Raw genomic sequence first — 22,848 nt, forward strand, 5'->3', positions numbered from 1 at the left:
TCCTGAGAGACAGAATGATGTCTCTCTGTCCAGAGGATGTGAATGTCACAGGCGTGGCAGCAGAGGCTCTGCTCCATTCAGGGGCTCTGCTCCCCGAGCAGCTTCACTGTCTGCAGGGGCAGCAGAGAGGGCAGGAAGCCCCACACCACGACATCCAGGGGAACCAGTGTCAGTGGCAGGTGCCAAGGGAGGCAGGGCTGGGGGACCAAGCCTGGCCTGGCACACACACAGAGGGTTGAGAAGGTTGATCCCAGCAAGGTTCTCTGCTCTGGAGCTGCTCAGCTGGGAATCTGCAGGGCAAAAGGGGAAAGGGCTCAAACTCTGCCAAGCCCAGCCCTGGCCAAGCCAGACCTGGAGCCAGTGACAGGAGCCAGAGCTGGGCTGTGTGAGCGTGTGCTGCAAGGGCTGAGTGCCAGGGACTGGGGACACCTGTGCTGAGAGGGGGTTTGGGCCAGCTCCTGGAGCCTGACTGGGAGTGGAGGTGCCCCTGGCCACGGTGTCACCTCCTGGGCTGCGTGGGGAATGTTCCAGTGTGGCTACTGGGGTGACTGGGGAGGTCCCAGTGCCACGACTGGGTGCAGTGGAGCAAGGGAGGGGTGGGCTCAGGCCTGGGCTGGGGGATCAGGAGGGTGCAGGGTTCCTCACCGGTGCCAGCTGTCCCAGATCCCTCTCCAGTGAACTGAGCATTTCAATTTTAGCTTGTAGAATTGCGTGTTGAGTTTTCACCTTTCACTTAAGAAACCTCTGCCATGGTACAAAGGGCACAGGAAAATGCAAATTTCTGAAGCTTCTTGCAACAAAGAACAGTACCGGGGGAAGACCAAGGAATGCAAGAAACCTAGATAAAGGAGCTCCTCTGTCTCCAAGCTGATCAAAATCGACAGACGTACTCAGATAAGCACCAAGGGACCAAAGCGCGCACGCAGAGGAGAAAAGTTCAAACGTTCAATCACGAAGAAGACCACGACCTTCAGTCTCAAAGACCACCGAAAGACCCCCGTGCGACCACCACCGTGAGCAACGCGTGCTCAGAAGGGCGTGGCTCTAATTACCACGTGAAGCAAGGACAGGCGGGGCCAGGGGTTGAACATGCATGAAAAGGTCGTGCAATATAACCTATATGGAACACCTTTGTGAATAAAGACGTGGCTCAGACCAGGGCCCAGTGCACAAGTTTTCACGAGAGCTGCCTCGCTTGCGCCGGGCGCTGACCCACTTCATAAATACATCGGGTTGTGGAGTTTAATTATTCCGAATATCGCTTCAGCAGCACGGCCAGACTGTTCTCTCTGCACCTTTCCCTGTCTCTGCCGGGACTCCTCGGCCGAAGTCTCCCTCCGTGGCATTGTCTGGCACCTCCTTCCTTGCAGGCCGTGCCGTGGGGAGGAGCACAAACAGATTAAAGGTCTTTTCCAACCTCAACAGTTCTTGGATGCAGCAGCTCTCCCAGGCTGTGACTAAGGGTGGGGTGAGCCTGTGTTGCACCCCAGAACATTTAAACGTAAGGGGCTTAACTGGGATTCCTTTACCCTGGCTTGGCACACGGGAGAAATACCGAGCAGATATTCTCAAGGGGTGAAAATTGCACAGAGCTTTGGCGGCAAAAGACAGAAAATCAAGGAATTTCACCGACCATTTCCAGTCTGTGACACTGTTGTAGATGCGTTTTATATGATTGGCTCTTCGTAAATATTAAAACGAATACTACGTGTGTTATGTTGGAAAGTCATATCTTTTAAGTAGTGTGTTAAATATAGTTTTAGGCTATAGCATAATATTAAAATAGAAGCTATGTGATATATGATACCTTTTTTGTCACCAGCACAGGGAGTGGATAAGATAACCAAGAATTTTTTTGCATTCAGACAACAGCACCAAGACACCAAAATCGCAAGAGAAGAATTACTGCCTCCTTATCGGGACTGTTCAGACTTCTAGGAGCCAAAGAAATTGATTTACAAGATGAGGGGAGGGGGTAGAAATTAAGCAGAAGACATCCTTTGTTTGAAAAGAATGTTTGCATCGTGTATGAGAGATATGAATATGCAACAGGCTATTCCTTTTAAGGGTTGATCTTTTGTTAGCGAGGTGTGTTTCTGTGGCAGAGTGCTCAACTCTCTGCTTTTATTGTCCTTTATTGTCCTCTGTCCAAATTCTAATTGCTCTAATTTTTATTAATATAACTATTTTATTACTATTAAACGATTTAAAGTTTCAAAACAAGCGATTGGCGTTTTTTTGCCTGGGTCCCGAGGAGAGCTGATGGTGTTTGGGGTGTGACTGTGAAGCTGTCCTGGTTCAGGGCAAATTTGGGAGAGAACCCCCGGAGGGATTCCTCTAGGAAACAGATTCAATCGACCCCTCCCCACAACCGGTTCGGGAAAAATACCTCCTCGGAGAAAAGTGTCAAAAACTGTTTATTGAATGCGAAAAAACGCCAATCGCTCGCTTCTAGAGTTTTTAAAAGTTTAATAATAATGAAATGGTTATAAAAATAGTAATACAATTAGAGTAATAAAAATTTAGAGTCAGGACAATTACAAGGCAATAAAAAGCAAAGAATTACGGACGTCCCGGGAAGCTAAAATTAAGCAGCAACATCCTAGTTTGAAAGGAATTTATGCATCATGTATGAGATATATGAATATGCAACAGGCTGTTGATTTTAAGGGTTATTCCTTTGTTCACAAGGCATGTTTTTGGCAGCTCAGTGCCCAAAAACATCCGGACATCTGTAATTCTTTGCTTTTTTTTTTTTTTTGTCTCGTAGTGTCCTAATCCTCATAGTTCAAATTTTTATTACTCTAATTTTATTACTATTTTTAATAACTATTTTATTATGAATAAACTTTTAAAAATAATAAAAAAAACCCCCAAAAGATTGGTGTTTTTCACACACACATAGTATTCAATTTAATATTTGCAAAGAGCCAATTGTTTAACATGCATTTTTCACACGGGGATCGCTCCACGCTGACCCAGGGCAGGACTTAGATGTGGTTTTTTGGGATCTTTTTTCCCGCTTTTTTGGGATCTTTTTTCCCGCTTTTTTGGGGAACTTTTTTCCCGCCTTTTTTGGATCTTCTCCCCTCTTTTTTTGGGATATTTTTCCCCTGCTTTTTTGGGGATATTTTTCCCCTGCTTTTTTGGGGATATTTTCCCCTGCTTTTTTGGGGATATTTTCCCCTGCTTTTTCGGGATCTTTCCCCCTGCTTTTTTGGGATCTCTTTTCCGCTTTTTTCAGTATCTTTTCCCCGCTTTTTTGGGATCTTTTGTCCCACTTTTTCCGGGATCTTTTCCTCCGCTTTTTTGGGATCTTTTCCTCCGCCTTTGTTGGGATCTTTTTCCCTGCGTTTTTTTGGGATCTTTTCCCCTCTTTTTTGGGGATATTTTTTCCTGCCTTTTTGGGGATCTTTTTTCCCTGCTTTTTTTTTGGGATCTTTTTTCCCACCCTTTTCAGGATCTTTTTTCCCGCTTTTTTGGGATGTTTTCCAGGATCTTTTCCCCCGCCTTTTTCGGGATCTTTCCCCCGCTTTTTTGGGGATCTTTTCCCTGCTTTTTTTGGATTTTTTTTTCCCCGTTTTTTTTCAGGATCTTTTTCCCTGCTTTTTGGGGATCTTTCCCCCCGCTTTTTTTTTGGGATCTTTTCCCTGCTTTCCCCGGGATCTTTCCCCCTGCTTTTTTGGGGATCTTTTTTCCTGCTTTTCCTGGATCTTTTTCCCCACTTTTTCGGGAGCTTTCCCTGGCTTTTTGGGGATCTTTTCCCCTGCTTTTTGGGGATCCCGCTTTTTTTTGGGATGGCTTTTCCACTTTTTTTGGGATCTTTTCCCCCGCTTTTTGGGGATCTTTTCCCCGCTTTTTTGGGATTTTCCCCCGCTTTTTTTCAGGATCTTTTTCCCCGCTTTTTGGGGATCTTTTCCCTGCTTTTTTTTGGGATATTTTCCCTGCTTTTTTGGGATTTTCCCCCGCTTTTTTTGGTGATATTTTCCCTGCTTTTTTGGGATCTTTCCCCCCGCTTTTTTGGGATATTTTCCCTGCTTTTTGGGGGATCTTTTCCCCGCTTTTTTGTGATTTTTTTCCCCCACTTTTTTTGGGATCTTTTCCCTGCTTTCCCTGGGATCTTTCCACCCGCTTTTTCGGGACCTTTTCCCGGCTTTTTGGGGATCTTTTCCCTGCTTTTTTGGGATCTTTTCCCTGCTTCTTTGGGATCTCTTTTCCACTTTTTTCCGGGATCTTTCCCCCGCCTTTTTTGGGATATTTTCCCCACATTTTTGGGGATCTTTTTTCCCGCTTTTTTGGGGATCTTTTCCCCTCTTTTTTTGGATTTTCTCCCGCTTTTTTGGGATATTTTCCCCGCTTTTTTTGTGATATTTTCCCTGCTTTTTTTGGGATCTTTTCCCTGCTTTTTTTGTGATCTTTTCCCCCGCTTTTTTTTGGGATATTTTCCCTGCTTTTTTGGGGATCTTTTCCCCACTTTTTCGGGATCTTTTCCCCGCTTTTTTGGGGATCTTTTCCCTGCTTTTTTTTGGGATATTTTCCCCCGCTTTTTTTGGGATCTCTTTTCCACTTTTTTCGGGATCTTTTCCCCCGCCTTTCTGGGGATCTTTCCCCCCCCCCTTTTCTGGGATCTTTTCCCCCGCTTTTTTAGGGATCTTTTCCCCTGCCCTTTTTTGGGATCTTTTGTCCCGCTTTTTTGTGGATCTTTTCCCCGCTTTTTTTTGGGATATTTTCCCCGCTTTTTTGGGGATCTTTTCCCCCGCTTTTTTTGGGATATTTTCCCCGCTTTTTTTCAGGATCTTCTTCCCCGCTTTTTGGGGATCTTTTCCCTGCTTTTTTTGGGGATCTTTTCCCCGCTTTTTTGGGATTTTTTCCCCGCTTTTTTTCAGGATTTTTTTCCCTGCTTTTTTGGGATTTTCCCCCGCTTTTTTTTGGGGATCTTTACCCCCGCTTTTTTGGGATCTTTACCCCCGCTTTTTTGGGGATTTTTTCCCCGCTTTTTTTCAGGATCTTTTTCCCCGCTTTTTTGGGATTTTCCTCCGCTTTTTTTGGGATCTTTTCCTTGCTTTTTTGGGATTTTCCCCTGCTTTTTTTGGAATCATTTTCCCTGCTTTTTTTGGGATTTTCCCCCGCTTTTTTTTCAGGATCTTTTTCCCCGCTTTTTGGGGATCTTTTCCCCGCTTTTTTGGGATTTTTCCCCCCGCTTTTTTGTGGATCTTTTCCCCGCTTTTTTTTTTTGGGATATTTTCCCCGCTTTTTGGGGATCTTTTCCCCGCTTTTTTGGGATTTTTTCCCTGCTTTTTTTCAGGATCTTTTTCCCCGCTTTTTGGGGATCTTTTCCCCAGCTTTTTTTGGGATCTTTTCCCCGCTTTTTTGGGGATCTTTTCCCCGCTTTTTTGGGATTTTCCCCCGCTTTTTTCAGGATCTTTTTCCCCGCTTTTTTTGGGATTTTCCCCCGCTTTTTTTGGTGATATTTTCCCTGCTTTTTTGGGGATCTTTTCCCCGCTTTTTTGGGATTTTTTCCCTGCTTTTTTTCAGGATCTTTTTCCCCGCTTTTTGGGGATCTTTTCCCCAGCTTTTTTTGGGATCTTTTCCCCGCTTTTTTGGGGATCTTTTCCCCGCTTTTTTGGGATTTTTTCCCCGCCTTTTTTTCAGGATCTTTTTCCCCGCTTTTTTTGGGATTTTCTTCCGCTTTTTTTTGTGATATTTTCCCCGCTTTTTTGGGATCTTTTCCCCGCTTTTTTGGGATTTTCCCCCGCTTTTTTTTTTTGTGATATTTTCCCTGCTTTTTTGGGATCTTTCCCCCACGCTTTTTTTTGGGATCTTTTTTCCCGCCCTTTTTTTCGCTCCCCCCCCCCCCCCCCCCCCCCCCCCCCCCCTTGCGCGGGGCCCTCCCGGCCGCCAGGCGGCGCCGTCGCGGCGGGGCGGGGCGCGGTGACGTCACGGCCACGCCGGGTGGGCCGATGCGGCGGTGGCGGCGGCACCGGGAGCGGCACCGGGAACGGCACCGGCAGCGCCGGTAGCACTGCGAACGGCGGCAGCGGCAACAGCCGGGCAGCGCCACCATGGAGTACGTGAGCCCCGAGCAGCTCGCCGGCTTCAGCAAGTACAAGGTAGCGGCGCTGGCGGCGGCCGGGCTCGGGGCCTGGCGCCGTGAGGGGGGCGCTGAGGGGCGGCCGGGGCTGCGAGGGGTGGCCGGGGGAGGTTGGGGAGGAGGAGGAGGAGAGGCTCCAGCGGGGCCGGGTGCGGGATCTTGAGGGGCTGTAGAGAGACGCGGGGTGTGGGGAGGGGATGTGGGGCGGAGGGAGAGGCCGCAGTGAAAGCCGAGATTTACAGGGAGTGAGGGGGGGAAACCCTAGGGCGGTCCGAGTGAGATCTGGGGTTTTTGGGTCGGGGGCTTTTGTGGGGACTGCGGTGAGACCCGAAAGCCGGGTTTGGAAGGGGTGGGAGCCGCAGGGTTCGGTGGCTTTGCAGTGACACCCGGGGGCTTGGGGACACGGGGGTTGGCGCTGCAGTGAGGCCTGGGGTGGTGGCAGGGGGCTGCAGGGGAACCTGAAGCTTGGGGACGGGGCGTTGCAGGGAAACCTGGGTTTTGGGGCGAGGCTCCGGTGAGACATTGGGGTTTCAGAGAGCTCTGCAGCGGAACCCCATTTTGGGGGTGGTTGCAGGGGAAACACAAGATTTGGGGGGGATGGCTGCAGTGAAACCCGAGGTTTGTGGGTTGGGGGTGCTGCAGAGAGACCCGGGGTTGTGTGGCAGAGGGATTGCAGCGAGTGAGAGCCGGGATTTGGGGGGCTGTGGGTGCAGCGAGGACCCGTAAAGGTGGGACAGCGTGTGTGACATGGGACCTGCCCCTTGCTGGAACGATCAGGGTGTGACTGGGAGCTCAGGGGCGACCTGTCCCCACGCACAGCGAGCTCTGGGGCTGTCCCCCACCGTGAAGGGACCGCAGAGGGGGGCTGTGGGTTTCCCGGGAGCACGGCCAGCCCAAGGAGCTGCCCCCATGGAGCTCAGGCTCCTGCCCCGTGGCTGCTCCGTGCAGTCACACCCGTGGAACCCACGTTGTTCCCATCTCCTCGTGCCAAAGCTGTTTCTTGTTCAAAGTGCTGGCAACCTTGAGGGAAGCGCCAACAGGCTCTGCCGTGGCATTTAAATCCCTGGGGGTTTGATTTTGGGCCAAAGTAGGCGACATCCTTAACATGAGTGAACAGTGAATCCTGTGTTCATGTGGAAAGGAGGGTGTTTTCCATATTTCTTTCTTCTCCCACGCCAGCTGTGAAGTAGAAAGGCTTCACCTCACCTTCTTTGCTCTGCTCTGGTTGTGGGACCCATCACGTTCCAGTCATCCTTCCAGGGTGGCTCGTGGGGTGTCACTTAAGAGAGTGGGACAATCAGGACAAGTCCGCGGCCTTCAGGGAGCACAGCTCCTCCTGGAGCTGGCCAGGGGTGGCCAGGGCTTGCTCACACTCCTCTTGCACCCTGCTGAGGTGGAGAGAAATGGACTTGGGGGAGTGACTTGGAATGATGTGGCAGGGTGCACGAGATTCCCTGCGGAAGGCTGGCTGTGTGGGGATTCATCAGGGAAACGCCTGCGTGTTTAGAAAGGCAGGGAACGGCCGTGGGTTTGTGTGGGTGCTGGAGAAAGGTAATCAAAACACTCAGCTGTGAGCCAGGCCTCCCAGAGGGACTGGCTTGGCTCCTGCAAAGACAATTTTGCTCCAAGAGGGAGGCTGTTGGATGTTGAGCCTGTTTCCTGTCCTGCTGGAGGGATTGGTGGGATTGCTGGTGGGATTCCCTCTCAGCACCCGTGCAGGGACAAGGGGGTCTCCAACTTCAACACCCTTTTGGATCGTGTGGCAGGGACCAGAGGTGCTGCCAGGTTATTTCCTGAAGACACATTTGACAGCAGTGCTGCTGCAGTTGAACCTGGGAGCAGAGCCCTGAAAGGCGCCCGGGGTGAGGAGGAGTGTCCCACACAGCACAAAAAGCATCAGCCTCTCCCTGTCCCCACTTAGGCACTGCTTGGGGTGCTCCCTGGCCTTGCTTTGGGGACACACAGGGCTGGAAAGTGGAAGCAGGGCTCTCATGGAGCTGTGTCCTGAGGACAGGAGGAGCTTTGCCCCAGAGCCTGTGGCTTTACTGAGTCAGTGGAGACTTTGACAGGAGTGGGTGGGTTCACGTAGTGCTCCAAGAGCACCGTCTGTGCCCCTCTCGTGTCTCTGCCCTGCTGCCTTCCTTGCTTCCTCTGTGCCTTGTTTCCTTGGGGAGCTTTGTTCCTGGCTATTTTAGCCTTGGGAAAGTGGCTGATCCAGCACAAATCTCGGTACTGGGTCACGTCTTCCAGCCTTGATTTAGGCATTGAGGCTTGGCGTGCTCTGCCCTTTGCAGCTTCCAAAGCTGGGTTACCTTGTCACACTCACAACTGGGGCTGGAAGGGACCTTAAACCCACCCAGTGCCACCCCCTGCCACGGGCAGGGACACCTTCCACTATCCCAGGTTGCTCCAAGTCCAATCCAGCCTGGTCACTTCCAGGGATCCAGGGGCAGCCACAGCTTCTCTGGGCAACCTGTGCCAGTCCCTGGCTGTGCCTCAGCCTTTGAGCTGTGCCTGGCAGAAGCTCTCTGGCCACACACCACTGATTTGGAGAAGAGCCAGTGGGTTTGGGGGGATTTGGAGGAAGCAACGTGGCCCCAACAGGGAACGAGCCTGTCCTTGGAGAGGAGCTCCAGGTATCCCTGGAGCTGACAGAGCAGGAGCAGAGGAGCTTCATGCAGGATGATCCACATCTTTCTCCAGCCCTGGCTGGGTCACTCCTGCCATGGAGTCAGGAGTCCTGATGGTTTCAGTTGGCAGTGGGCACGTTCCTGCTGGCGGGGGGCGAGGCAGGAGTGTGCTCCTGCTGTCCCAGGCTGGCAGGGGCGGAGAGGGAACGGTCCTCTGGCTGCTCTTGGAGGGACACTGAGCAGCTCCTGAGCCCGAGGAAGCCGTGCAGCACAAGGTGCAGCGCTGGCACAGAGGGTGTCATGGTTTAATGGTGCCAGAGAAGATTTCCTGGGGGTGATGGTGCCAGCAGCTGGACATGAGCCCAGGTGTGCAAGAGGCCAATGGCCCCTGGGCTGTGGCAGCTCTGGGGTGGCAGCAGGGCCAGGGCAGTGCCCGTCCCCTGGGCTGGCACTGCTGGGGCACCTCCAGGGCTGGGGGCAGCTCTGGGCCCCTCCTGCCAGGAGAGACCTGGAGGGGCTGGAGCGTGTCCAGGGAAGGGAATGGAGCCCCAGGAGGGGCTGAGGGAGCTGGGAAGGGGCTCAGCCTGGAGAAAAGGAGGCTCAGGGGGGACCTTGTGGCTCTGCACAACTCCCTGACAGGAGGGGACAGCCAGGGGGGGTCGGGCTCTGCTGCCAGGGAACAGGGACAGGCCAAGGGGAAATGGCCTCAGGCTGGGCCAGGGCAGGCTCAGGGGGGACAGCAGCAGGAATTTCTCCCTGGAAAGGCTGGGCAGGCCTTGGCAGGGGCTGCCTAGGGCAGTGGTGCAGTCTCATCCCTGGACATGTCCAAGGAATGCCTGGATGTGGCACTGAGTGCCCTGGGCTGGGGACAAGGTGAGGATCAGTCACAGGCTGGACTCGAGGGTCTGGGAGGTCTTTTCCAACCTCAGTGATCCTGGGATTCTGTGCCTGTAACACTCCTGCAGCGGGCAATTCTTTGGGAATATCCCTCTGGAGACAGGCTCAGCTAAACGGGGAAGGGAGTGACCAAATCCTTGCCCTGTGGGTGATGTGTCCCAGCCCTGCCTGGCAGCTGCTCGGGCTTCCCTGAGGCCGGACAAATGCCAGCTGTGTCTGCTGCAGCACTTGTGACTTGTCAGCCTGGCCCAGGTGACGCCTGGTCCTGGCAGGCTGGAGGTCTCAGTATCCAAACCCCAGTGCTTGTTTTGAGGCCGTGGAGCAGGATTTGTGTGCCCACATGCCAAGGGAAAAGCAGTGCAGGCACCCTGCTCTGGTTGGGTGCTGAATGTCCTCTGCCAAACCCCAGGGCTCTGTTACTGTCAGGTGTGGGGTGTCCCCTGCCAAGAAAGCTGCAGCCAGGCACTTCTATTTCTGAGTGGAAACTTGCAGTTGGATGCCAGAGGTCAAGTTCTTAACAGCTGTCTGCCGATGGCCTTATGGACAACTTCTGGGCAACCTCCTTCTGTAAATGTATGGGAGAGGGAGAAAAAGTGCCCTGGGGAGTGTCACAGGGGTGTCTGTTCTGCTTTGCTTCCTCTGCTCAAAGGGAACTTTGGACATGGGTCTGGAGGGACAGGAGCCAGGGAATGGCTCCCAGTGCCAGAGGGCAGGGCTGGATGGGATATTGGGAATTGGGAATTGTTCCCTGGCAGGGTTGGCAGGCCCTGGCACGGAGTGCCCAGAGCAGCTGTGGCTGCCCCTGCATCCCTGGCAGTGCCCAAGGCCAGGTTGGACATTGGGACACCCTGGGACAGTGGCAGTGTCCCTGCCATGGCGGGGGTGGCACTGGCTGGGCTCTGAGGTCTCTTCCCAACCAAACCATTCTGGGATTTGATGATTCTGAGTGAGGACACAGCTCTGCAGCTTCACGTGTCCTTGGCAGTTGCAGCCAGCTCTGATGGTTTGTCCCTGTCTTTCTGTATTCCAGTCACGTGCCCTGCCTTCTCTGTAGCCTCTTCTCTCCCAGCCTTGTCTGAGCTGCTTGTGATTCCGTGTTGCCCAGCTCTACCCCAAAGGATCCGGTGTCTCTGGTGTGATGGAGCCACTGGTGACGATTCCTGGGGCCCTGATCCCTGTGTGGCTCTTTGATCCACGTCCCCTAGGAGAGCAGGGAAGGTGCTGGGGTGACAAGTGTTGCTCCCCTGGTTTCCTCCCGGTGAGAGCTGGGTGGAAGCACAAGTACAAGGTTTTGTCATGATGCCACGTGGGCTTCGGGCATTCCTGGGATCTTATCCTCAGGGATCTTGGTCTGGGGCAAATGCCAGTGAAGGAGGAAGTGGGAATGCCACTCCTTACCTGAGGCACAGGAGGAGTGGAGAGGGAAGGTGATGACACATGTCGTGTTTGAGTCCAAAGGTGGACCACGCTGGTGGTTCGCCCCAGAAGCTTCTGGAACCAGCGTGGGTTCAGCAAGAGGAAACTCAAATGAAGCTTGGGAAGGACCTTTTATAGCAAAGCTGCTGCTCCAAAAACCCTCAAACCCTTCCATTCTGTGTCCTTGTGTCTGAGCAGGAGCTGGTGGTGGCCTTAAGGGACCTAAAGGTGCCCTTTGAAATGCTGTTTATTAGAGCTGACACTCTAAGGAGGGAAAAGTGTGGATACTACATCCATTTGGATGGTGGGAATCCCGGGTGGGGGAGCAGCAAATGGGCCTCTGATCCATGTGATTGGCAGGCCCCATCTGTAGAAAATCCTCCCCACATATGATTATTCAAGTTCTTAAAGGGTTTTCTTACAGGAGAACAACTCAATTCCTCATTTCCAGTGTTAGATGGAAAGGATGTTCAGAGGAGAGCTCGGAGACCTGGGGCACTGAATGCACCCAAGGGTCAGGCTTCAGGGATTGCAATTTATTGTGGAAAGCATTTTCCTTCTGGATGCTCTCTTCCCTTTCCTGCACCCTTCTTCCAGGTGGGAACCCAGCTGCTGGTCCCATCTGTGCCCTGAAGAAGAGGGTGCTCTGCCCCTCAACCAGAAATCCCATTCCTCCAGACTTGGAGTGCCACGGGGAGCCGGGCTGCAGATGCTGTGCCGTGGGAAGCAGATGGCTGGAAGCTGTTCCTGGCAGGAGCTGCTCTGCAAACAGCAGCCCTGAAGAGATCTCTGCAGGGTGTTCAGAAACACCGATGGCAGCTCAGACCGATGGAACAACAACACTGGGAGCGAGGGAAGCAGGAAGGGGAAGCGTTTTGCTGCTGGGCTGTGGCCGTGAGGCTCAAGGCCACAGTGATTAAAGGCCACCCCCCAGCCTGCCAGCTCGGCTTCTCCTTAGCAGGAGGGGTGAGAAGGAGGGGAAGCCTTTGAGCCCAGCTCTGGAATCACTTAACTCCTTCCCCAAGGGCTCTTTTAATTGCTCTGAGATAGCCGGGTGTGTGCCTGCCTTTAAACACATGTGGCTTCCCTAGGTGCTGCCTGGCACACCTCTTAGACTCTGTAATTTCCAAGTCAGGGGTGGTTTTCCTCTTTCTTCTCCTTTTCTGTGATTAAATTCAGGATGGTTTTCTTCTTCCTCCTCCTTTTCTGTGATTAAATTCAGGGGTTTGAACCACTGCCCAGCTTAGTGTGTCCCTTGCAGCTCTCGTGGTCTGAAAAGTGCCGTGGTTGGAGGAGACAGCAGCAGTGCTTATGGATTAACTGGGAGCCACTCAGCTCACGAGCCTTGGCTGAGCTTTTCCCCTCTGCTAAGCGATGAGATGAGGGGAAGGGATTTATGCTGCTTTCTAGAGACACTTCTGACGTGCTGGAGGGTTGTGATGAGTGATGAGCTGGTGCCACTCCCAGGACTTGCTCTGGCTGTGTTTACATCTCTTCAATCAGAACAAGCCTGAAACTGCTGCTGAGGTGCTGCTGGTTTCTGAGCAGTGGCCTTTGCTCTACAGGGTGTCAAAGGTGTTGAACCATGTTTTGGTGGGGGATTCCCAAACTCGCTTGTTTTAGCCACAGAGTGGTGGTGATGAAGCTCTTTGTGGTCAGGACCTACTGCACCTTCAGTCCCCAGTGGGTCCTGCAGGGTTTCCAGGAGGAACTTCAAACCTTTCTGGGTTTTCGTATGAGACAATGACTGGCCCAGGCACAGGCAGCTTGTGGCTGTATTGGCTGCCACACCTCCCCTGGACACTTCCAGGGATGGAACAGCCACAGCTTCTCTGGGAACCCTGTGCCAGGGCCTCACCACCCTCCCAGGGAATATTCCTTCCCAATGTCCCATCCAGCCCTGCCCTCTGGCACTGGGGAGCCATTCCCTGGCTCCTGTCCCTCCAGGCCTTGTCCCCAGTCCCTCTGCAGCTCTCCTGGAGCCCCTTCAGGCCCTGCAAGGGGCTCTGAGCTCTGCCTGGAGCCTTCTCCTCTCCAGGTGAGCAGCCCCAGCTCTCCCAGCCTGGCTCCAGCCCTGGAGCAGCTCCGTGGTCTCCTCTGGGCTCTCTCAGCAGCTCCAGGTCCTTGTGCAGTTGGAATCCCCAGGGCTGGGGCAGCTCTGCAGGTGGGCTCTCACCTGGGCACAGGGGCTGAATCCCCCCTCCCCTGCTGCCCACACTGGGGGATCAGCCCAGGACTGGGGGCTTCCAGGTGTCAGCACACACAGCCAGGTGCTGTCCATCTTCCTGGATTCCTGTCCCACAACAGGAACCCTCTGGGCTCTTCCCTTGAGGTGCAGGTGAAGGACACAAGTCCTGCTGTGCCCATCTGCCTGCTGCACACATCCTGAAGCAGGAGGTTGCTGTTCCCAGCTGGTGGCTGGGGACATCTGCTAAAAGCAGGTGCCTTTCTCATGGATGTGAGCACAGTGGAGCAGCAGGAGGCTGCACTGCCAATCCCAGCTGTCAGTGTGGGCACAGAGGTGCCGTGATGAGCAGCCACAGGCCTGTGGAGAGGAAGGAGCATTTGAAGTGGTGACAAGTGCTAACTAAGCCTTGCTGACAAGTGCTGGTGCCTTTGGCTGTGTGGCTTTTCCAGCACTCTCTCCTTTGGTGTTTGGTTCCCAGCTCGTGCCTTGAGTGTTGCAAGGTGTGCAGAGCCATCACTTAAACAGAGCGTGGGCTGCTTGTCTGCCCATCTTGGGGCTCTTTAATTGCACTGAAGGGTTGCTGCAATGTTTACTGGTGTCTGTTGAGTCTTGGCTACAGGGAATCCCATCAGCAAAGTTACTCATTGCTAATGGACAGCAAGTCTTTGGCTGTCCAGAGGGTTTGGAAGAGAACTGGGAGGGCATTGTGGAAATTCAAGTATCACTTCCCGTGGCTGGCTCCAAAAGTGGCCACGTTACAAGGGGCTGTGTCAGTGACCTGACTCTCTCTGCTTCACATCTTGCACAGAGCTGGATGTCTAGTGTGGGTTTTTTTCCTGTTAATTGTGAATTTCTTCTTTGTGGAGAGGCAGGATGAGAGAGAGGCAGAAATGTGCTTTGGAAAAAAAAGTTAAAACCTTTGAAAAACATCAAAACATGAAGGTAGCATTGCCCCTTCTTCCCTGCAGTGCCTTGCTTTACCTGGAATCATCTAATGTGTCTGGGCTTGTGGCTTCCTTGAATAGAAAAGTTCAACTTGATTTCTTTTTGTAGGGATTGTAAGAAATTCTCTTTTCTTCCACTGACTTGTGCATTGTCACAGAATCCCAGACTGGTTTGGATGGGAAGTAACTTAAAGATCATTTAATTCCAACCCCCTGCTAGGGACAGGGACACCTTCCACTATGCCAGGATGTGCTCCAAGCCTGGCCTTGGGCACTGCCAGGGATCCAGGGGCAGCCACAGCTTCTCTGGGCACTCTGTGCCAGGGCCTCCTCACCCTCAAAGGGAACAATTCCTTCCCTCCTTCAGCTTAAGGCCTTTCCCCCTGTCCTGGTTTTGTGCTTGGTGGGTTGGGATCAAATCCAGTTCTCCAGAGGGGCTGAGGTCTTGTTTGATCCCCCAGGAAGCAGGTTTTGGGTTATGCCCTTGGGGAGAGCACAGGGGTGTGGAAGTCTGGGGGTGGTGCCTTCTCTGCTGTCACTGCCTTGCTCTCCTGGTCCCTCCTGCTCTCCTTGGGCACACAGAGCTGGTCTGATCCCCCTCTCAGGTATGTCCCCTCTATTTTTTGAAGCCCAAACCAGCTCTGGCAACATAGGAAATTCTTCTGGCTGTCCCAGGTAACAAGTTTCCTGTTCCTGCATTTTTGACTCTACCTTTTCTCCTCCCTCCCCTGAATCACCTCTCTGATCCCTCCATTGCCACTCCAGAGGTTCATTGCTGACTGATCCTCTCCTACCTGCATCCCTGAAGGCTCATCATTCCCAGCCCTGAGCTCACCATCTGTGCAGCCTTGTTCAGCTGATCACCTCACACTGCAGCAGAAGCAGTAGTGACCCATATTCACAGATATTTGATGCTCCCAAACTGAGAGAGCTCCTGGATGCAGCTGGAATTGGCATCAAGCCTGCCATCAACATCAAGTGTTGATGTATCCGTGGGGAAATGACTTCTCCTGTGCCAACACAACAATGGGATGGGGTCAGGACTTGGTCAGCTCCGTCCCTCCCCGGGGTGATTCCAGTGCCAGGACAGAGCCACAGCCTGGGGCTGCTCTGCTGGAGGGAGGGACTGCACTGAATTCTACCCTGTGAGGGTGGGCAGGCCCTGGCACACGGTGCCTGGAGCAGCCTGGGATGGTGGAAGGTGTCCCTGCCATGGCAGGGGGTGGCACTGGATGAGCTTTAATGTCCATTCAATCCAAAGCAATCTGAGATTCCGTGAATCTCCCAGCTGGTGTCTGAGAAGCAAGGCTGTGAATATCAGAGTGTGTTGGCAGGGCAGGAATGTGGTTTTCCCAATGAATTAGCACGTGCTGTGGGGCTTGGGGAGCAGGAGGGAGGCTTCTGCTGAGTGTGGCAGTTCCTTATTGTGGAATGGGGCTCCTGGCCTTGCTGGTACCCTGCAGGTGTTCACTCCTGGGCTCCTGCCAACAAGAGAGGCCTGGAGGAGCTGGAGCGTGTCCAGGGAAAGGGAATGGAGCCCCAGGAGAGGCTGAGGGAGCTGGGAAGGGGCTCAGCCTGGAGAAGAGGAGGCTCAAGAGGGATCCTGTGGCTCTGCACAATTCCCTGACAGGAGGGGACAGCCAGGGGCAGGACAAGGGGAAATGGCCTCAGGCTGGGCCAGGGCAGGTTCAGGTTGGATATTGGGAACAATTCCCACCTGGAAAGGGCTGTCCATCCTGGGCACAGCTGCCCAGGGCAGTGTGAAGTCTCCGTCCCTGGAGGGATTTAAAAGCCCTGTGGAAGTGGCACCAGGGGACATGGGACAGTGGTGGCCTTGGCAGTGCCAGAGGATGGTTGGACTCAATGTTCATTCAGAGAGGACTTTTCCAGCCTCAGTGATTCTGTGACTTTATGCTGTGTTTTGGAGCGTCTTTCGTTGCTGGATGTCTGAACCCTGCACAGTGAAACCCAGGCAGGAGGAGGGACACGCTGAAGCTGCAGCTGGGACACACAGCCAGGACATCCTGCAGCTTCCTGGTGGGAGCCAAACCCACGGGCTCATGTGGTGGGTGCAGCTCTCCACTGCCAACACGCTCCCTTCTGGTGCCAGCTGAGAAGTGACCTTGGAAAAGGCAAACAGGGCTCGGGTTAATCAGTACCATTAAAGGGCGAGGTGACTCCTCAACGCACTGGCCAAGGGTGGGCATAGGGCAAACGTGCCTTGTTTTGCCTGGCACGGCTCTGCTCGCTTCCATTTGCTGGGATTGGTTGAGTTTTCAGCCTCCTGCCTTATCTTGAGCCTGAGGGGAGAAGGTTCTCAGCCTTGTGCCCTCTTTGTATTTAAGGAGATTTGTAGGGAGCAGCTTCGTGGACTTGCTGGAGCTGCTCTGCTGAGTGCCCTGATCCCACCTGGAGCACCTGGGAGCAAGATGGGATGTGCAAATCCATCCTTGTTTGCTGTCCTCAGCGCAGGTGCCACCAGTGCTGTGCTGCCCCAGCCCACCTGGGTGTCACACCCCAACACTGCTGGGCCCAGACAGTGGTGATGGTGTGAATCCCACCAGGCACGTGGTGGGATTCTTGGCATGTCCTCTGCAGGGCCAGGAGCTGGACTCGATGACCCATGTGGGTCCCTCCCAACTCAGGGTACTCCAGGATTCTGTGGCAGTGCTTGGTCTGCTGCTGGCTCCGGGTAACCAGATTACTTCAAAGCAGAATTGTTTATTCCGGGACAGGAAGACCATTAGTAGAATCTGGGCTATAAATCTGTATTTTTTTTTTTTTCCTCTTTGGACACGTAATTGGATCTCCCAGAGGTGTCCTGGTTGCAGGATTAATGTTGGGTTGAAGCCATACAAGCCATTTGTGTCTGTAAATCCCGTAACGACGCCAGCCGGCTCGTCTGCGATGGCACCACAGCCACCGGGCCTGTCCCCAACTCTTGGGGTGCCTGTGGCTCCCTGGAGCCATCCTGGCACGGACAGGAGGCTCCTGTGTGCTGCCAGTGATTGTTGCTGCTGGTTTTGCTCTTTCCCTGAGGAGTTCTGACCCCAATCCCGAGGGAGCTGTCTGGGCTGGCTGGGCTCCTCCCTGCAGCCGTGAGGAGAAGCTGTGTCTGTGAACATGGAGCTGTTTTAGAGCCAGAGCCCTTTACAAATGCCTGGCTGCTTTGGGAAGGAGGCTCTGGGGTGTATGAAATTCCTTCTGGGCACTTCTCCTTTTCCTTTAACCTTCTTTCCCTGAAAAAGGGGACAGAAATCCAGAGTCCAGGCTGGTGGGAATCATTGGTCATGATAGAAGAAGGACTTACAGAGTGATGTGAGTCACTAGACCAGTGTGTGGAGATCCAAAATGCAGAAGGTGACACTGATTTCCAGTGAGGATGAGGTGAGGGAACGATGGAACCAGTACCAGGCTCAAACACTGTTGGGTTTGGGGCTTCACAAGTGAAGAGGTGGAAGGGACAACTTCAGTAATGTTTGTAAGGAAGACCTTAGGAAAAAGGAAAAAGCAGCTGGAGGAGGCTGGGCATGGCCAGGATGCTCCTGGGATCTGTCCCTGAAGATGCCTGGGAGCTCATTGGTATTCTGGGAGCGGCTGTCCCGGGCAGGCAGCCGTGTCCTGGCTGTCCAGAGTGCTGTCCCCAAGGGTGGCAGCCAGCCTGGCACCAAAGCCAGCCCTGGTTCTGTCCCTGTGCCCCAAGGTGTCCCCAGAGTGGGCACAGCACGGCTGGCCTTGCTCAGCACACAGAGAAGTGTCCTGGCTGGAGCCTGGCAGGATCTGGGGGGCATAGGAAGGATCTAAAGCTGTGGGAGAGCATCCAGAGGGGCACAGACCCAATGGGGAAGGGTCTGGAGGGGCCACACAGGGAGTGGCTGAGGGCTTGTTCAGCTGGAGAGAGCCTGAGAGGAGAGCTCATGGATGTCAACAGCTTCCTCCTGAAGGGCAGCTCTGATCTCTGTGACAGGGACAGGACCCAAGGGAACCGCTGGAGCTGTGTCAGGGACGTTTAGGTTGGATATTGGGAAAGGTTCATTCCCCCAGAGGGTGCTGGGCACTGCAGGGCCCCGAGGCTGGCAGAGCTCCAGGAGGGTTTGGACTGCACTACCAGGGATGCCCAGGGTGGGATTGTTGGGAGTCTGGGCAGGGGCAGCAGTTGGACTCCATGATCCCTGTGGGTCCCTTCCAGCCCAGGATATTCCATGATTCCGTGGTTGCATCAGCAAACCTCCGCAGAGCAGCTGCCCTTTCTCCAAGAAAGCTCTTCCCAGCTCTTTGAGTTTTGCAAGCAAGGTGGGAACATGTGTGGCCATGGGGAAAAGCTGTTTATTGAATATTATCCCCAGTCCTTGCAGGGAGAGAGGAAAACTTGCCAAGCCATGGTGAAACTTCCCTGAGGTACCTTCCAAGCACGGGCACAGAGGCTCTGGAGCTCTTCCCCTGCCTTGCTGCAAGCCTTGCATCTATTTTCTTGTTCCAGGCTGTTTTGGGGATAATGAGATTAAGTCAGTCTCTCCTCCTCCCCTAAGTGGTGCTTCAAATCCTATTATCTTGTAAAGCATTTGGAATTCTGCCCCCCCCCCCCAAAATTGCATTAAGCTGAGATGGAAATTCTTTGTGGCTTAGAGGCTTCAGGGTTTGTTGCTTCTTGCTCTGCTGCTCCTGTGGGGACACAACCTCTGGGGCTGAATCCCAGGGAGACGGACTGACCCTGCACAGGGAGGGCAGGGAAGGGCTGGGAGGGGGTACAGAAATCCTTGCCAAGGATGGGGTTCACCCAGGTGGCAGCAAATGCTGTAAGATGGGACCCCAGTGAGACCTGGTGCCCCTTCTTGGCCCTGGTACCTCTTTTGGGGGGTGTTGCTTTGCCCTTTCCCACCACTTCTCTGCTTTCAGGGAAAAGTGGGGTATGCAGACAAGGAGAGGAACAGGCTGGAGCAATCCGTGGGTGTGATGGCAAGGGCTGGTTCAAGGCCATGGGCTGGGGGGGGGATGACCTGGAGCTGCTCTTTGCTGAGGGGTTTCCTTTTACCAACCAAACCAAATTTGGTACCTGTTGGAATGAGTCCAGAGGAGGCCCTGGAGCTGCTCCAGGGCTGGAGCCAGGCTGGGAGAGCTGGGGCTGCTCACCTGGAGAGGAGAAGGATCCAGGGAGAGCTCAGAGCCCCTGGCAGGGCCTGAAGGGGCTCCAGGAGAGCTGCAGAGGGACTGGGGACAAGGCCTGGAGGGACAGGACACAGGGAATGGCTTTAAAGTGGAAAAGTGGATTTGGGTGGGATATTGGGAAGGAATTCTTGGCTGTGAGGGGGTGAGGCCCTGGCACAGGGTGCCCAGAGCAGCTGTGGCTGCCCCTGCATCCCTGGCAGTGCCCAAGGCCAGGTTGGATGAGGCTGGGAGCAGCCTGGGACAGTGGAAGGTGTCCCTGCCCATGGCAGAGGCTGGCACTGGAGTTTCTGGAAGGTCCCTTCCCACAAAAACCACTCTGGGATTCTGTTTTTGGGACTGGACTCAGGCAGATGCCTGTGCTGGAGCTGGGGGTGCTGTCCCAAGCAGAATCTCTCTCTGGGATTCTGTTTTTGGGACTGGACTCAGGCAGATGCCTGTGCTGGAGCTGGGGGTGCTGTCCCAAGCAGAATCTCACTCTGGGATTCTGTTTTTGGGACTGGACTCAGGCAGATGCCTGTGCTGGAGCTGGGGGTGCTGTCCCAAGCAGAATCTCACTCTGGGATTCTGTTTTTGGGACTGGACTCAGGCAGATGCCTGTGCTGGAGCTGGGGGTGCTGTCCCAAGCAGGTGGGTGAGCAGCACGTTCTGCCCAGCCCAGCACTGAGCATGTGAGCCCAGGAGTTTGGTAGCCTGTGGAATTGTTCTTGGGATTCTTATCTAAGTGTTCCTGGGAGAAGAGGACTTTAGCCAGGGTAATCTGTATTTGGAAGGGGCTGTGGGAGCAGATAACGGCTCATGCTGCTCTCGAGAGCCAAATGATGTCAAATTTTAACTTTCTATCTGGAAGTTGTTTCATGCCTTGTCTAGATCTTTGATTTTTATTTCTGTTTTTATTTCCCCCACCACAAACACACCTTGAGCACCTCAGATGTTGTGAAAGTGATGGGATGAGGAGTAAGAGCTCTCCCTCCCCATTCCCAAAGCTGCCTCTGGTGAAATCTCAGCCCCTCAGTGGAGAGGGGCCCTCTGAGACCCATCCTGCCCGAGGGGCTCCCACTCCCACTGCTGGAAGTGGGGATGGAGACTGGGACCAGCAAGGGAACAAAGGGGTCACAGCAGAGCAGGTGACAGATGGCACTGTTGAGGGGAAGGACCCACAGCATTTCTCCTCATCCAGGTGGGGCAGAGCAGTTGGGAGCACTTGAAAGGATCAGCATTTTGCTCCTTGCCTGTGTGCACTCGGAGAGCTGGAGCTGGCATTTCCAAAGGGTGGAGGGTACATCAGGAATCCCGTGGGGCTCAGAAGATTCCAGATGTCTGGCTGTTTCTGCAGGTTCCCTAACTGTTGGGTTTTGTTTCCCTTTCCCAGTACAGCGCCGTGGACAGCAACCCCCTGTCCCTGTACGTCATGCATCCCTTCTGGAACGCCGTTGTGAAGGTGAGCCCCTGTCCACAGCCCAGGTCACCTCTGTAACACCATCAGCTGCTTCGTTTGTGGTGCCACTAATGAGTGAGGGGCTGCCTGCAGCCTGCCCCGAATCCCTGAATGCCTGCATCCCAACCCCACGCTTCCTGCTGCCCCGGGATGCTCCGGGTGCTCCTGGCAGTGTTGTCTAACACACAGACGGTGCAACCATGGCTGGAGCAGCACCTGCTCCTCAGTCCATGTTTTAATGAGTTCATCTGTTCTTTTGCTGCTTTCCCATAGATCTTCCCTACCTGGCTGGCCCCAAATTTGATAACGTTTTCTGGCTTCCTGCTGCTTGTCTTCAACTTCTTCCTCATGGCATACTTCGACCCTGACTTTTATGCTTCTGGTAAGGCTGCATGTTCCTGGTCAGATGGGAAATCTGTCACCTCCTCTGCTGGGAATTGGTGAGGCCTCTGGGTCTGGGCCTTCCCAAAGTGACTGGGACAGAGGAGGGGATTGAACTCGCTGGGTTTTGTGACAAGGACTTGTCAGGGTGTGACACCTTCCCTCCGGCTGCCAGGGAAAGGTGCTCCTACCTGGCAGCGGGTGGGACAGGGAGGAGGAGACAGCTGGAATCTTGGCTTGGAATTGGCTCTGCCTGCAGAGCAAACAACCCAGTGCCCTCGTTTGAAAATCTAACAGGAAAATGTTAGGAAGTGCTGCTTCCCTGAAATCAGCAGGTAGAGCCTTGTTTTGCACATCCCAGCTCGTTCCCCTCTTGGCAAAACCACCACCACATCAGACTAACAAGGCCAAATCCTCTTTCTGAGCTTCACCATTCACAGCTTTAAACTTTCTAACAGTCCCTGTGTTCATCTGTCTGTGAATCCAGTAGTTCAGTCGTGTTCCTTTGCACATGGAGGAGTCCCAGGGAAAGGATTAATGCAGTGTGATAATTTCTCTGGAGCTTCTCCTCTGTGTTTTTCTCTCCCTTAGACCCTGCCAGGTGTGGTTTAGTTTGCTCAGGAGAGTTTGTGTAGTTCTTCTAAACTGGACCCATCATCAAAACACAGTTACATGGCAGAAATCCTGGTTTCTTGGGATTGCCTTTATTGGTAGACAAGTCAAAGCTGCTGAAGGCTCAGGTGGCATCCGTGGCTGTTGGCCAGAGTTTGGGCTGTTAAGGTCCATGAGCCATGAGAACAAAAGCTGTCAGTAGCTCGAGGTGAAAACCCCCAGGACGTCAGACATCCAGAGTCATGGAATCCCAGAATGGTTTGGGTTGAAGGGACTTTAAAGCCCATCCAGTGCCACCTCCTGCCAGAGGCAGGGACACCTTCCACTATCCCAGGTTGCTCCAAGCCTCAATATCCCATCCATCCCTGCCCTCTGGCAGTGGGAAGCCATTCCCCCTTGTCCTGTCCCTCCAGGTCCTTGTCCCACCCTCTCCAGCTCTCCTGGAAGCCCTTTAGGCCCTGGAAATGCCTCCAAGAGTTCCCTGGAGCCTTCCCTTCTCCAGGCTGGACGTCCCCAACTCTTCCAGCCTCTCAAAAATTGGCTTTGGAAGGATGGAGAAGCTCACGGCTTGGGACCCTTTCACATACATGTTTTGCATGTCCTGCTTGGGGAGAGAACTTCTCCTGGTGCTGCCCCAGAATTTTGTGCCTTCCCTCTTCCTTGGATGGCTTTGCAGACGTGATGCCCTCCCTCTAGCAAAGCTGCTGGAAGGGCACCATCCTGCTGCCCTGAGGAAACAGGAGGTGGCATTTCACGGGATCACTATTCCCCCCAAGAGACCTCCCTGTGCCCTCCTGCTGCCAAGGATCCATGCCTCTTCCTGCCCTTCTCCAGTGCCCCTTTGGGCTCCCTGATTGCAGCCTATCCTGATATCCATTAGGAAGTAAATGTTAACAGGGGAAAAAGGTGCTGGACAAGAAGAATGGACAGTTACTCTGCTTCTACCACAACCAACACATTGTGGGTATTAATCAGCATGCTCAAAGTCCCAAAATAGGTTTTATTTTGAATCTAGTTTGAATCTATCATGTTCAATCAATTTTTCTCATGATACAAAATAAAACACTGTCCACCAGAGGAGAAATTGA

General features: G+C 53.6%; 1 protein-coding gene across 2 annotated transcripts in view; it reads left to right on the forward strand.

Annotated features, from left to right (window-relative positions):
* The first annotated feature begins 5,942 nt into the window (after positions 1-5,942).
* SELENOI (selenoprotein I) overlaps positions 5,943-22,848 on the forward strand; it is a 29,849-nt gene continuing 12,943 nt past the window's right edge. For both annotated transcript variants that reach the window (XM_054002131.1, XM_054002132.1), the window contains exons 1-3: positions 5,943-6,110; positions 20,702-20,770; positions 21,041-21,149. In XM_054002131.1, coding sequence (XP_053858106.1) covers positions 6,063-6,110; positions 20,702-20,770; positions 21,041-21,149 — 226 coding nt within the window. In that variant the 5' untranslated portion in view covers positions 5,943-6,062. The remainder of the gene's footprint in view (positions 6,111-20,701; positions 20,771-21,040; positions 21,150-22,848) is intronic.

Source organism: Vidua macroura, chromosome 35, assembly GCF_024509145.1.
Source record: "Vidua macroura isolate BioBank_ID:100142 chromosome 35, ASM2450914v1, whole genome shotgun sequence".
Classification (NCBI taxonomy): Eukaryota; Metazoa; Chordata; class Aves; order Passeriformes; family Viduidae; genus Vidua; species Vidua macroura.